The sequence below is a fragment of the Lissotriton vulgaris genome, chromosome 7, assembly GCF_964263255.1.
Source record: "Lissotriton vulgaris chromosome 7, aLisVul1.2, whole genome shotgun sequence".
NCBI classification, from domain to species: domain Eukaryota; kingdom Metazoa; phylum Chordata; class Amphibia; order Caudata; family Salamandridae; genus Lissotriton; species Lissotriton vulgaris.
The window spans coordinates 729,114,766-729,130,110 of NC_141695.1; the positions used below are offsets into that span (position 1 = coordinate 729,114,766).

Consider the following 15,345-nt stretch of genomic DNA (forward strand, 5'->3'; position numbering starts at 1 on the left):
GTACAAAGTTTGAGCGCATGGACAGTAAGTCCACAACGGGAACAAAGGTCCCAAGGGAGACTCTAGACAGTATGTCCACAATGGGGACAAAGGTCCCAGGTGAGAGTCTGGACAGTAAGTCCACAACGGCGACAAAGGTCCCAGGGGAGACTCTAGACAGTATGTCCACAATGGGGACAAAGGTCCCAGGTGAGAGTCTGGGAAGTAAGTCGACAACGGAGAAAAAGGTCCGAGGGGAGACTCTAGACAGTATGTCCACAATGGGGACAAAAGTTCCAAGTGAGTGTCTGGACAGAAAGTCCGCAACGGGAACTGTGGTCCTAGGTCAGAGTTTGCACATGAAGTCCGCAACGGATGCAAAGTCAGTAAGCCCGTACTTGGGACAAAGGTTCCAAGATTTACAGCAAGGATGGACGAATCCATCTTTTGGAGTGAAAGCTTCAAGAAGGAAAATGATTTTCTTTACATTGCTTGTGATACTGCTCTTAGTAATCTTCAGGAGTACCTATGTTTGGAATCTTCTAAGTTTATGTAAGAATGTGGTATCCATAAAGCATGAAGGCGTTTGTTGAACTCTCTATCTTCAACTCGTAGAGCGTAAAGTGTTGCTGGACGGAAACAGATTTTGAGAGAGGGGACTGTCTCTTCCTGTTTTGCTGGTCAAAGACAGTTTGGAGGGAGTGCACTATCTTTTTCCTGTTTTGTCAGTCTAAGGGGAGTAGGTAGTGGTGATGCCTATTAGTTGTTTTAAGTGTTGTGTCTCACCTCATACTTCACTTTTACACTCTTTGCCCCAATATGCTCTTTTGCCTTCATGAACTAAGAAATTAGTTCAAGTCCTCTTAGACCTCATTTCTGTTGTTATTATTGTTGTTGTCTCCCATGCATCAAGCTTTATTTTTATGTTTGTTTCATTTCTTTTCTGTAAGGAGGGAGATGTGTTGTACATTGATTATTTTGTAATATGGCTGACTGTAGTCTTTAGTCCTTCCTTAGTGTTTTCACCTTCTCTGCCTTCCTGTATACCTGTGTGTGTTCTAACCTGACCAGTGTGTTCTACCAGTGTCAGTTGATGGTCTGGTCAGCAGGCGAGATTGTGTGCTCAGCTGTGTCCTACAATAAATCTACATGTAATCAACTAGAAGTATCCTGTCATTTATGACCATCCTATTTACAACAGAGCACTCTAATAGCAAAAGCATTTTCGGGCACCCAACACTTTCACAACATTAGAGCACTCTGGCACTCAACACTTTCGCCACACCATTGCTCTCCAACACCCGCACTTTTTGCCCTTAACAACTGCGCTATCTCACACCTAACACTTCCACAATGTCCTCCCTCTCTCGCACCGACCTCTCAAACAACTTCTCTCAAGAAAGAAGAACTTGTTAAGTCTAGAAACACTGATAAAAAAGTACACAGTCAGACAGAAGAATGAAAAATAGTGCTGCTACTGCCTATGAACTCCAAGTCCATGATCACCAACAGAGCGCTGTCTATGGCGCCATCATTCCTGGTAAGAGTGTTGCATTCTGGCTGCTGTCCCTGATGCCTGGGTGCATCTGGTTGTTCGTTTTTTTCATCTTTAGCTAAGTCTGACTAAATGTGCAGGTTTGATTAATACTCCTATATGTGATAGATATCAAAGACCAGAAGCCTGTTTTGACCAGTCCTTCTGACATCCAAATATTTTAGAACTGTGCAACCTCCTCAGATGTGTCCATAAAATTTAACTTTGGTCCTGAATTTTGACCCTTTGTCCTGAGTTTTTACAGTCACTGTCCAGAATGTGCCTTGTTGCCAGTTGGCGACCCTCCTAGGACCCTACAAGACTCAGCCTCCAAGGTTTACAGCCTAGACCCTGGACAGCATGCCCTTGCCAGGGCGTGGACAGGAAGAGAAGAGAATTTGAATGAGGGACCCTCTGCAGCAGCAGTGCAGCAACCTTTGCCCAGCCCCCACGCCATCCGTGAGCTCCCTGCCCAGAGACCTTAACAAAAGCCACTGACTAGTGAATACGCATTCCTTGTAGCAGGTTGCTTGCACTTGGGCCCACGCTACCTCTCCCACTTGTCCCCCGAGGCCCGAGTTGCAATGGCATTTTAACTTCTTGTTCCGTTGGGTCGTGTCCATTTGGAAGCGGTCCCTGCTGCAACTCCCCCCTACGCATGCTCTGGTCCCCTGTCAAGGCATTTATGCGTTTTTACCCGAAGGTGTCAGAGCGCTTCACAATAGGAACAGTAACGTTACATGAGGATGAATGTATTGTGTTGAACTATCAGAACCGGGCGCAGGTGTGCCTTGTCAATTGAAATAAATGTGGAAAAATACTAGCTGTAGATTCGACTTTTGTTTGTGGCAAAAATAAATGCGGATACATACAGAAAAAATGCCCCAGAAATAAATATGGATAAATACAGACGGAAATGGCAAAAAAATAAATACCATAAAACCGGGAGCCCTAATTATAAATGAGCTTCCAGGCTATCAAAGGGGCAGAAAGTATCGGGTTCTGTATGCAGGCTCATGAGTCCTTTACCTTTGCAGGAGCATTAGTTTATCGCCGCCAGGTCAGCAAAATGAGTTCCTGGAGAGCATTGGGGAGGTACTTAGTAATCTCACTCTCAGGTTCTATAATTTTACGCTTTTTGGCGACCTAAATCTCCACCTGGACTCGACCACAGATCCAGGTGCAATCAGTTTTAAGGATACGCTTCAAGTAAAACCCCCGCTCACGCAAACCCGATCAGACCACAAATTTATCCCTTTTGACTTTTCAGTCGAGTGTAGTGCTATAGGCAAAGGCTTTTTGAAAACATCTTGGCTGGGTAATTAAAGTAAACCCACAATGACTGGAAACACGACAACAGATGATAAACTTTTTGGGGACTGTATCTGTTAACTAAGTGAGCAGTCGGGCCCCACAGGTCCGAATAACAAGCCACGTCGTAAGAAAATGTCCGCACCTTGGTTCTCACAGGTTTTAAATGAAAAGCAAGGCGAAGTGAGGGCACTAGAACGAAGGTGGCGCCGAAATTGTGAAAGCAAGGACCTTAGCAGCTATAAAACGGTTAGGAGACATTATCATGCCTTGATTAAAAATTGCTAAAATAGATTTTTATACGGCAGCCGTTGAAGCTACCACAAATAAACAGAAAGAGATTTTTAAGATCGTAAATGTCTTTAGAAACCCCAAAATATTGTTGCAGGAAATCCTCCCCTCTCAGAGTCTCTGCACCACCATAGGCGACTTTTATGAACAAAAGGTACAGGCCCTTATCAAAGACTTCCCCCATCCTGTCTCATCAATATCTGATGGGGAGGCCTTGGGAGGTACTAAAAGTGCCTGTATGAGGACTTTTCATACTATTAGTCTGGAGGAAACCCGCGAGGACATATTATCTATTAAATCGGGCTCCCCTTTCGATCCTTGTCCCCCTATTCTCCTACAAGCCACAGTGGGTACGGCTAATCCCATTATTAATAGCATCATAAACTCCTCACTCTCCTCCGCCGAGATTCCTATGGAATGGAAGCTCGCTGCGGTAAAGCCTCTCCAGAAGAAACAACTGGCAGACCCGACAACTCTTTCAAATCTACGGCCTATTTCACTTCTCCCTGTACTATGTAAGCTAAAAGAAATATTTGTTAACAGGCATATTAGATTACCCCTTTCCTGGAGGACCATAACATCTTACACCCCCATCAGATTTTAGAGCCCAGCACTCGACAGAGTCTGCCCTCCTGTTCACGGTGGAAACCCTACGCTCCGCTATGGATCAGGGCAAGAAGGCTGTCCTGATATTATTAGACTTGTCTGCGGCCTTTGATACGGTCTCACATGCTATCCTAATAGACCGCCTTGCAACATCTGGCGTAGCAGGAGACGTTTTGGAGTGGATTAAGAATTTCTTGAAAAACAGACGTCAAGTGACTATCTTAGGACAATTCTTCTCAGAAGAAAAAGTACTCACGACAGGGGTGCCTCAGGGTTCTAGATTGAGCCAGACGCTTTTCAATCTTTATATGGTCCCCCTGATCAAATTAATATCGTCCTTTAAGATCAGTACCATCTCCTATGCGGACGACACGCAGCTTGTCCTAGTCCTTGACAAAGACATGATGGATGCAGAAGAAAATCTTAAAAACTGCCTCTCAGCCACCTTCGAATGGATGAGAAATAACCACCTGAAATGTAACTCGGGTAAAACAGAAATCCTGCCGTTTGGACAACAAAATCATTTTATTCCAAAACGGTGGTGGCCTGAGGATGCAGAGGCGCCCCAAATACAATTAGCGCTGCCAGTAATCTATGAATTAAGTTTGATGACACTCTGTCTTTTAAACAACAGGCGTGGCAGGTACCTGCTTTAACATCATGAAAGGCTTGAGGACATTTTTGGATTTACTCCCACTAGCAGTTAGACGAACTGTGGTGGTTGCGCTGATAACATCTAGATTGGACTATTGCAACAGCTTGTATGCGGGATCAAATAAAGCAGTCTTACACAAGTTGCAGATGGTCCAACATGCAGCCGCTCGGCTAGTGCTGAGATGGCCTAGGAAGTCCTCTGCCTCAGCCCCACTGGATGCTCTCCATTGGCTACTAATTCACAAGTGTATCTAGTTTAAAGTACTAGTCATCACTTTCAGGGCCTTCCACTTACAAGGCCCCAAGTACCTTCAGAAAGGTTTTAGGCGCTATTGTCCATCGCGTAACCTCAGATCCTCAAACGCAAATCTGCTAACTATCCCTACCTTTAGGCTTATCTCAATGGGAGGGAAATGCCTGGCAGCTATAGGATCTAAGGCCTGGAATAAACTCCCCTGCCACCTACGTCAAATCTCCTCTGAAATACTGTTCAGAAAATTACTGAAAAGCTGGATACACAGTCTCTCTGATACAGCGTGCAAAGCTTTAGTGTGATTGTTGGACCCTACTAATAAGAGCAGTTGACCAGTATTTTCACCTGCTTCTGGTCCACAGCGCCAAGATGCTCCTTGGAGTGATAGTCGCGCTATATAAGTGCTCCTTTACATTACATTACATTATATTACATTCCATTACATTTACAAATGCTAAGCACTTTTATGAAATGCTTGGAAGTGCTTCAGTAGCAATTGAATGAGAGCAAAATTATTTTGTAAACGCACATTGCAAATAAAATCACCACAGGACATTCACAAATTAGCCTAATGATGAAAGTGGGGCAACAGAAAAAATATTGATTTGCCCATATTTGCTCACATGGAAAAAGCTAGTATTAGAAAGCAGGTCTCCGTGTTCCATAGTCGGCAAGTTAACCACGGACTTGGCCACATCTGCTTGTAAATCGGATGTAATTTTTTTTTTAAAACATACTTTTTAAACCACTAAGCAAAATCAGCAGTGTCCTATATATATATTTTTTTCTGCAGGTTTTATATGTAGCACAAACTTGACTCAAAGGTATCAAAGTCTTTATCTAGTCACCCAATAACATTACACAAGGTCACTTTCATGTTTTTTATTAATTTTTTTAGGCAAGGGGAGGTTAAATGGTTTGCCCAGAATCACTGGATGTTGAGAAGACGACGAGGAGGCCGGAACCTGTTCCAAAGTCAGCAGCTCTGACCGTAACGCCGTGACTTCTCCCGAATAAAAAAAAAAACTATAGAATGTGTGGCACTAACAGGGATTTATACACCACAAACCTGGGATTAAAATATAGTTCCAAAACACAGATATGGACATTGCCGGACCCTAAGACGGCGGTCGTCTGAAGAGTACGGGAAACGTTGTGCCTGCTCCTGCGAAGCTGAGGTGCTAACAACTGGCGATTCTGACAACTACCATTCTGAAAGCTGTGTGTGCAAGCTTTAAGGAAGTTTTCCCATGAATCAGACCTCATCAACACAATGATCTTTATCTGACAGGGCCTGACCTTAAGATGGCCCCTGTGATTTACTTGTCGGAAAAATCGAAAGGCAATACAGCGGTCTGTAATTTGCTACAACACAGACTTCCTTTCACTTCCTCCTGAACTCGCATGCCTGAGCCAATGGAGAGGTATGGGTGCGACAAGGGAGAGGCCCGCAAATTTGCCCTGCTTTTTCCCTAGCATCCGGACCCATTGCGGGGACCGTGCCCGCGGCCTGGAAGTACACTGACACTGGCTGTGCACTGCTCCATTGCACGACGAACACCCCATAAAAGGCTGCTTGACACGCTGCTGCTCCCATGCTATCACCTGCAGCCCGGTGCATGGCTGCCGATCCACCCATTCCTAGGGTCTCAGAGCTAGGTTTTCAGTGCTGCTAGTCCTCACCGGACGAATATAGAACAGCACACACATAAGCGACTTGTAATCCCACTTCACTGCTGCTGCCTGAGAATGCTACAGTGGCCCCCCCTCCAGCCGCCTCTCTGAGATCAGGGTCCTGATGTTTCTTCCAGAATTTTTGACACTGTGTTTTTCAACCAACTTTAGAACTGGTGGCAACTAGAAGTAGCCACTGAGCCATTGAGACTAATAGACTCATCGTGCTCGCTCTAAAATGGCTACAAAAACCACACTCCTTCTCCTACCTTACCATCCTCGCCAGCGCCTACCACCCGTTTTTGGTTTCTAGCCTTCTAATCCCCTCCTGATCCTCACTCTTCTCTGGCGGAGCCCTAAACGCATACATGGCCACTTCCCGATGGAGCTGCACCAACAGCTAAAGGGGAGACTGGCCCTGGCACACCACTATGGCCGTCACCTACCCAGCCGGATCACAGACATTTGTCTCTTTCCCCGCTGCTGATGGACAGTTGTCTCGTTTTCTTCCCCGCCCGTCCGCCCACCCATCAGGACCTTACGCTGCTTACTTCCCTAGACAGCTGAGACCTAGCTACTTTTGTCTGATTCCCGGTGGAGCTACCTCGCTAGCTAAAGGGGAGATGGACCTTGGACCCCCTTCTTAACCATCACCTACCCAGCCAGACTTTGGGCAAATACTCCCACGTCTCTCCTGACCTTATCTCCCCCCTCTCCCATCCCACACCCCTCAGCCCCTCTCCGTACCTACTCTTTCCAGCCTCTGTCCTTTGCCCTCATCTGCCCTTGCCCTTTGTCCCCACCCTGTTTTTCTGTGAATTTCTTCCCTCGCCACTTGAGACCGAGCTATTTTGACCGATGCCCGAAGGACCTACCTGATTTAGCTATAGGGGAGATGGGCCGTGGATTCCCTCCTTGGTCGTCACCTACCCAGTCGGTCTTTAGACAGACTTCCTTTCGTCTCTCCTGTTGTCCCTTCCCTTATCCTCCCTTTCTCACCTCCCCTTCCCCCCTCCACTACTTTTCTCTCTCCTTTTTCTGCACTCCTAATGTATTGCTTATTTTTGATGGCATGTGTAATTGTTGATCTTGTTCTGTTACATTGTGGAAACTCATGTAAAGCGCTCTGATACCTTCGGGTCTAGCCAGCGCTATATAAAACTCTTTAAATAAATAAAATAAATGTACATACAAGTGAATATATCTGTATGCTGCTTAAGGGCGGTCTGTGAGCGAGTTGCTGATACAAGCATCTCCCTCAGTATGACATGCCTCTCTTCTGTGGTTTACTTCTTTGCCAAGGACACGGAATACAGCAATGTATAGGCCACCTCTTGATCACTACATTTTCCTTGCCCTGAAATAACCTTTAAGCGATCAGACCATGTTATAGTTTGAGTGTTAGATTACATTTATCTATGAGGCCTCTTATGTGCATGTTAGCGCTTGCATTTATACCTTCACAGAGATTTGACAGTATATTTTCAGATACATCTCACATGTTTAACTACTATAGTAGCAATAGTGTACACGTTTTAGTCTGCTGTGGCATCCAAATACTGCAAAACATGAACAAAATATACACCCTTATTTTCACAAACTATATATATGCACAAAAGGGATTATAGCATTATACAAATGCTGGTAGATACAACATGTCATATCAAAACATAATACAAGTCAAATGATAAATGAAATCTATCTTATCTTCAAATAAAATCCCTCTAAGTTTTTTTTTTGTTAAAAAGGGAATGAATATACCCAGAATGGGAAGGGCAGATTTAAAATACTTCTTCAAGGACACTATATTGGAAATCATAAAGTGGCAGAGTGCACATCTTACCATCGGAGGCCGGGCACAGACCGCAGAGAATGTTCATTAGCGTGGTTTTGCCTGTGCCACTGTGACCCAGTAGAGCTGTAATCTGCCCCTCGTATATGTCAAAAGACAACCCTAAAAAATAAATGAAAACATAGATAAGCCAGCAGTGTAATTTCAAGAATACTGTGGGGCCTGAACAATAAATACTTTGGGGTCCCCCGTACGGAACAACTTTGTATTTTACGACCTATTATCTGCTAATTCAAACTCCATGATGCCACACAATATTGAATAATGGAGAAGTAGACAGATGTGAGCATCATGTTGAACGGTAAAAAATGTATTCTGTTAAGTTAGCCTCTACTCCTCTTCCATTTTATCCACCATTTTGGGTTTCTGCGAGGACTGCAAAGTTAGGAGTTAAGTGATCACTGAACAGCTGGTTGTGCTGATAATGCTTGTGTGCCAGAGCAGTCGCCCTGCCCTGCCAAAAGGCCCCAGCACAAAGATGTTCTATCTATAAGCCCACCAACGCCTGTAACCTACCTTGCCTATTTACAAAGATGACGTGGGTAGGGGTTTATCAGGATTCAAAAGTTCTGCATGAAAGCAATATACAAAGGGGTTGTATAAGGGGTTGTGTAAGCATTATGTAACAATGACAATGGGGTTTTAGTGCTGGTCTTACTGTACCAAATGTATAAATACTGTGTTTTAAACTGAACTTGTTAGCTCCCTCCCTTGGGTACTTGCAGTGTCTGAAAGATGGGGCTCCTCTCATGAGATGTAATAAGCTTGTGTTCTGTTCCACTTTAGGGTCCATCCTCATTTTGTCAACCTGTAGACAAAGGGTGGCCCTGCACCAGTGAGACACATTAGATATCTCACTTCTACAATGGACGCTGGCTATGTGGGGCCCCACTGAGGGACACAGCTGGACCAGAAGAAGGTTGCTTCGACGAGACAGTAACACCAAGGGAGGCCCCACAGACTGAGACTGACTCTTGCGGCCAAGGTGGTTTTCAGCTGAACGACCTGACCTTCGTGGCGGCTGTGTGTCTCAATTGGGGCTTTCCGGTTGGCAGTTTTTAGGTCATCTATTGATCAGAGGATCGGCAGGTTGGAGCACTGCAATCAGGTAGGATCTAATTGGTTGTCGTTTTTGAGTTTTGTGTTAGTAAAAAGGCCATTGGCAAATGTCTTTGGCAGGTAATGGGAGCATTTTTCCTCTTATTTTGATTTTGGTATAAGAGTCTCTTAACGTTATTGGTAAGAAGTACTTATTAAACATGCCTGTTATGAGCACCTTTTGTGCATTATGTTGTTTTGGAAGAAAGGCAGCCAGCGCCTCTAGAATTGTGAAATATACATTAAATACAGTATTTCTTCCATACTGTTTAGCACAGTGTGGAACAAATATATGAAGGCAGATGCCAGTTTACAGAGGACATTTAAATGGTGCCTATGATTTAAATAAACTGCAATATGTAGAAAAGCAGCTCTTTAAGAGAAGAGTAGGCAGAGTATGTTTGATGCCGTAGGATTATGGAGAAAACAAATTAAACAGAAACAGATTAAAGAAGAAAAGGATAGGAAGAAATTTGAAGAACATACTATTGTACAGAAAATTAAAGAATTACAATTAAAAGCACAAGAAGAGTGTGTAGAAAGTGATGAGAGAAGGGTTAAACTTTAAATGTAAAAAAGTATATATGTGACCAGGGCAATCCCTGGTTGCCTGAAGGTCGTGGCAGCAACTACCATTTCAATCAGACAATTAGCAAGACTTGTACCGGAGCATAAATTGTCTTTTTTTTCCACCATTCAGTTGATGCATTATTGAATCAAACGAATACACAACATTTGATAAGTGCTCGTCTTACTTGGTACAAACTCACTTTGTTAGCACCACACATTACACTTAAACGCTGCCGGACCTTGAATCCAGCTACTTTGTTGCTATTGCCCTCTGAGCAGTCCAGTGATATACATGACTATATTTTTACCACTGAAGAACAAACAAAGGGTTGAGCGGACCTGACTGACATGCCCCTGCTGGATGCTCAGGGTGAATTGTATGTAGTTGGATCATGTTTTAAGCTACCCGATGGCACCCCGACAGCAGCTTATGCTATTACTACACTGCAAACAATTGTGGAGACAGCATGGAGAGTTAGTTCAAAATTTGCTGACTGCATTAACACTACCAAAGAGAGTGGCTATTGTCAAGTGTAGTGCGCACCAGAAAAGTAATAGATGCTGTTAATTATCAGATTCCTGATGATAATGTACATTTTAAAATGGTTCAACAAGAGACAGCTATAGCAGAAATGACAATTGAAAAATGACCGTCTGATTTGAAAGAAATATTAAACACAGAAGTAAGGGAGTTCACAGAGAAAGATGTCAGATTTAAAAAAAACATGCAGAACATGTCTTATTCAAATTAGAACCAGATGACGTGTTCTAGAACACCATCAGTTGCAGACTTTTTACTAACAAGTCTCAGTAAAGGATTTTTGATGGAATTGATTGGAAGATGATGTAACTTTCTGGTCACAGGTTCACAGAAACTAAATGAAAAGAACAGGAGCGTAGCAGTGTAACCTTTCTAGGTTGTCCTATGGTATCAAATACAGCCAATATATTTTTTCACATTCCATGTGCTAAAGAAAGTCTTACTGTTATTGATTTTTGTCAAGTTTATGTCACAGTGCTAGTGCATGAGAATAGTCAGGAATACTGTCAAAAAGAAGATGAATGTCTGGGACACATAATTAGAAAAGGAGCTAGAAAGGTGTCACCATAAAGAGCGGAAAAAATTCACCAGATGAATCCACTTCAAATTCAGAAAGGATGTTTTTGGGAAATGACTGGCTGCTGTAGTGAGTGGATACCAAACATTTCTCTAGTGGCTAAGCCTTTATTGAGGCTGACACACAAGGATGTGTCTGATCAGCTTCCATTGGACAACAATTGCACAAAAGCATTCCTAGAGTTGAAAGAGAATTAGTGTTGCGCCCGACAGCAGTGAAAGTTTATGTAAAAGAAAATACACCAATTTGCAGTGAGAGGGAGAGCTGCGCTCTCAGAGTGTGTTCAGAAACATGAATGTTTCAAAGGTCTGTAACGTATTTCCCAATGAACCTTTGACCCAAACGTCACAGAAATGCCCAGCTGCATTCATTTAGTAGCTATGGTAAATGTCAGTCACAAAAAGAAAGACAATAATGCCTTCCTTTGTAAAGTTGTCTTGGGATAACACTGTGACCAAGAAATGTCTGAATTCAAATGTATTGAGCTTACAGCCACCAAATATACTTGTTTATGATGAAATTGAATCTTGATGTCTCATGAATCTATGCGTAAAGCCAAGATTGGACTTTAAGGGTGAACGCCTGATTGAGCCCAATAATGTCCATTGTAGATTGCCCAGGTTTAAAAGGTAACAATGAGAGATTAGGAGCAGCGCAAGCAGTGCTCCCTATATATTATGTTGTCAAAGCTTCATGGCTTTCAGTAGTTACATCAGCTCAAAATTCAAAATGGATTGCCATTACCATAACATGCAGTATAACTGCTCAAATGGGAGTCATTACTGTCATGGGAGAGACAAATGCAAATTCAGTTGTACAATATTGTGTCCTGTTCGAATTTTCACAGATGAATCTGAAAAGGATACTGTTTATTTAATGCTGACACTTGTAAAGAACTAACAGAGGTGCAGAAAAATGTTTTGGAAGCAGAACAACAAGGTTGTATCAGAAAAGAATCTGAGAAAAATCACAACTGTATTGCAGCAAACGTGTTATTGCAAAAACTGATCAGATCATAATGAGGTCTCAAAGTTGATGTGTGCAGGACCGCAGATTGGACAAAGATTGGATTGTAGCTATCTGCCTGAAGTTTCAAGCACAATAAAGCAACACAAAGACAGCACAGAGTTACACTTTGCAAAAGACAGTGTTTCAGCATCACTGAAGTGGCTTGAATATGTACATGCAAATGCACTGGTGAAAAACATTGATGAAAAGACTAGCCATTGCTGTGAAGGTCTGGCTGATGTGGAGCCTGCAGTTTCTCACTAGATTGCAGTGCCTACACACGATCTGCATAATGGTTGGTGCCAAAACTTTGATCTGAGAGATGCTGTGAAATGGAAAGGCCTGTTCCAACTGATCCTGGCAAAGACTGTTGTGAAATGTGGCGGACTTCCAAATTGGGTGTATGCCTCTCACACACTATGGTCCCGTGTTCCCCTGATAAAATAGCTCCCCTTCAAGAAAAGATGCCAGCAGTGGTCAAAAGCCAACAAGAAGAGGGTCAGTCAAGCTGTAAGGGAACACACACAGTCTGAAGCAGCACTAAAGCAAACTGTACTGGAAAAACAAAAAGTTAAAACTGACTCAGATGAAAGCAGTGCCAAAGATGTGAAGAAGTCAGGGGCAGCCTCTGAAGGAAAAATTAGTGATGTGGGCCTACGAGTGGAAGAAGAAACAAGCTGGCCGAAAGGGTATCCAAAATGTCTGCAGTGGTCCCTTGAAAAATCATTTGCACCCATAGCGGAAACGTCTGAAACTGATCAAAGTGAAAATAAAAGTGAAAAGCTTGGATTGAAAACGTGCAAAGGATTGATGGTGCTCTGTTAGAGTTTCTCAGCACACGAGTGGTCAAATTGCATGGAAAAAGTACAGCCACACTGAATGAACTGTGTAATGCAAAGTTTGAACTGTATGAGCCACCCAGATGGCAAGCTGATAACAAAGAGTCAAGAAATGCTGAAATAAATAACTGAGAACTGTCAAGAGCAGAAGAGAAAAGAATATTTGAATGGAAAGATTTGTGGTGCAGAAAGCTGCAGATACTATCCGTGTGTACATTACTTTGTTCTGCCCAGGGTTGGAAATAGAATCTGAACTTTCCACCAGTTGGCCCAGAAATATTTCTTGAAAAAAAAGCAATCTATTTGACGATCCTTCAGGCTGTAGGGGATGAACTTGTGAACGATCTTTCTTGAATACTTGGTATACTGACTTTCTTTTTCATTACTATGGTTTTGTTGAACTGCAAGTCTTCAACGATTTTTGTTTTTTTAGCTTGGACGTTGATTGAGGTAAAAATGCTGTTTGATTGTTTCGAAAGTTTGCTTTCTTTCTGAAATTCCCCATGACTGATATATGCATTGGACATAAACTATAGACATTTTTGAAAAAGAACGTTTTTGTGCAGCAATTTTTAGAGACCATATAGTTAAAGACATAGTTGATTTTTGGATGCCAATAGATATTCAACACCCTACGTCAAGAGAGACCAAACATAATGGACATTAATTTTTTTGGCAGCAAGTTCATCTAGTGTTATGAGTACTTGTGTAATACCATGGTTCCTACATGTGAAATGTCCTATGTATACACCTGTATGCCCAACACCTACACCTAAACATTATTATTTTACTCTTTCACTGTTAGATGAGAAACATAGGTTTTCTTACCAGAACAATTCAATTATTTAAATGTTGCATTATACACATAGTATTACTAATATTTCTAATTGTTGGGTTTGTGAATTGTTGCCTGCACATCAGGAAAAAGGGGGAAAGTATTTCTCATACCACTCCCATTCTCCCATAATGGCTGTTGCAATGGCTTGGTTTGGAGTCTTGTGGGCAGCAAATGCTAATAATATGTTTAGATTTGATATAGGAGGTCTTAAGAAAGAGCTAAATATAGCACGTTATCCAGATGATGATGGTAACCAACAGGCAAAAGGATCAGATTTAGAAGTGGAGGAACATGGTGATTATATCACTAAGTATGTTACTTTTTCTCTTTTATGCTTTCTGTACTTATGAAGTTTTATGTATCTGGAATATATATTTTTATTATTAAATTAGACAAAATGTGTTTATTAGAGTCTAAAAGGAGGGACCGTTGAACTGTAAAAAATGTATTCTGTTAAGTTAGCCTCTACTCCTCTTCCATTTTGTCTACCAGCTCCCATTTTGTGTTTCTGCGAGGACTTTTGCAAAGTTAGGAGTTACGTGTTCACTGAAAAGCTGGTTGTGCTGATAATGCTTGCGTGACAGAGTAGTGGCTCTGCCCTGCCGAAAGGCCCCAGCACACAGATGTTTTATCTATAAGCCCACCAACGCCTGTAATCTACCTTGCCTGTTTACAAAGATGACGTGAGTAGGGGTTTTTCACGATTCAACAGTTCAGCTTGTCTGACGAGGGGACAGCCATCAGGCTGCTGCCCGACGGGGCCTGCCTGGGGTTTGGAGAACAGGATTTGGATGCAGTCAGGAGCCAGGGCTAGGGTGTGATGTAGTTAGTGGGGGTCTTGTGTCTACTCCTGTCTGAAATGGCGATAACATGTATTTAAACACAAAACCAGACAAGATATTAATGAAATTAAATTAGTATTTCTGGCACGTTCTGACTCTGAGCATCAACCTTCTTCTCAGAGACTGGTGAACTGACACCCTCCACCCTGCCCCCGCTTCTATCTGTAATTGGTGAAAGTGCTGAAGATAAAATACACCGACACAGAGCACCCGCAGCTACCCACACAACAAGCGTAAACATGCAACTGGTTGTAAACACCTTTCTATCCCTTCTCTGCTGAGATAGCTCAAGGATTGGACCCTGGCTTGTGTGTTCATTACCTGTGCTTGTACTGATTGCACTAGTTGTTGCTAACAAATGTAATTTTAAATAACCCTGTTGTCACCAATTTTTATGTTTGGCTGTGTAATTATCAGCTTTAAGAAAGAGACACAGTGACTCTTTGTACATGTTTAGGTGCCCCTGCATGTGCCTGCATTGCTAAATGTTTCTTATATTTGTACTGACTGGAAGGTTGGTAGCGTAAACTAGTCAAAGGCATCATTGTGGGAACACCATGCCACCTCATTGCTCTGATTGTTTTGGTTGCTTATTCTATGCGTCGCTTTTTGTACATCTCCCATTATTTGAAAAAATAGCACTTTATAATAATGCAAGCATTTGCATTGCAATAGGTCTTGCATTTTAGATACTTTGACTTATTGGTATTGTAAATAACAATGCCCTGTATTTAATGCTTCAAAATACAGAAATAAAATACAATGTCATTTACAATGCCAATAGCTCAAGATTTCGTAATTGCGAGACCTATTGCATTGCAAATGCTTGTTAATAGTAGCTATCAGAGCATAACCAGAGTGCCATCCTGGGCCTTGTG

The 15,345-nt window shown here is 42.5% G+C and overlaps 1 protein-coding gene across 2 annotated transcripts in view; it reads right to left on the reverse strand.

Annotated features, from left to right (window-relative positions):
• ABCA5 (ATP binding cassette subfamily A member 5) overlaps positions 1-15,345 on the reverse strand; it is a 1,411,043-nt gene that overhangs the window by 911,140 nt on the left and 484,558 nt on the right. For both annotated transcript variants that reach the window (XM_086930971.1, XM_086930972.1), the window contains exon 12: positions 8,146-8,256. In XM_086930971.1, the coding sequence (XP_086787097.1) occupies positions 8,146-8,256 (111 nt within the window). The remainder of the gene's footprint in view (positions 1-8,145; positions 8,257-15,345) is intronic.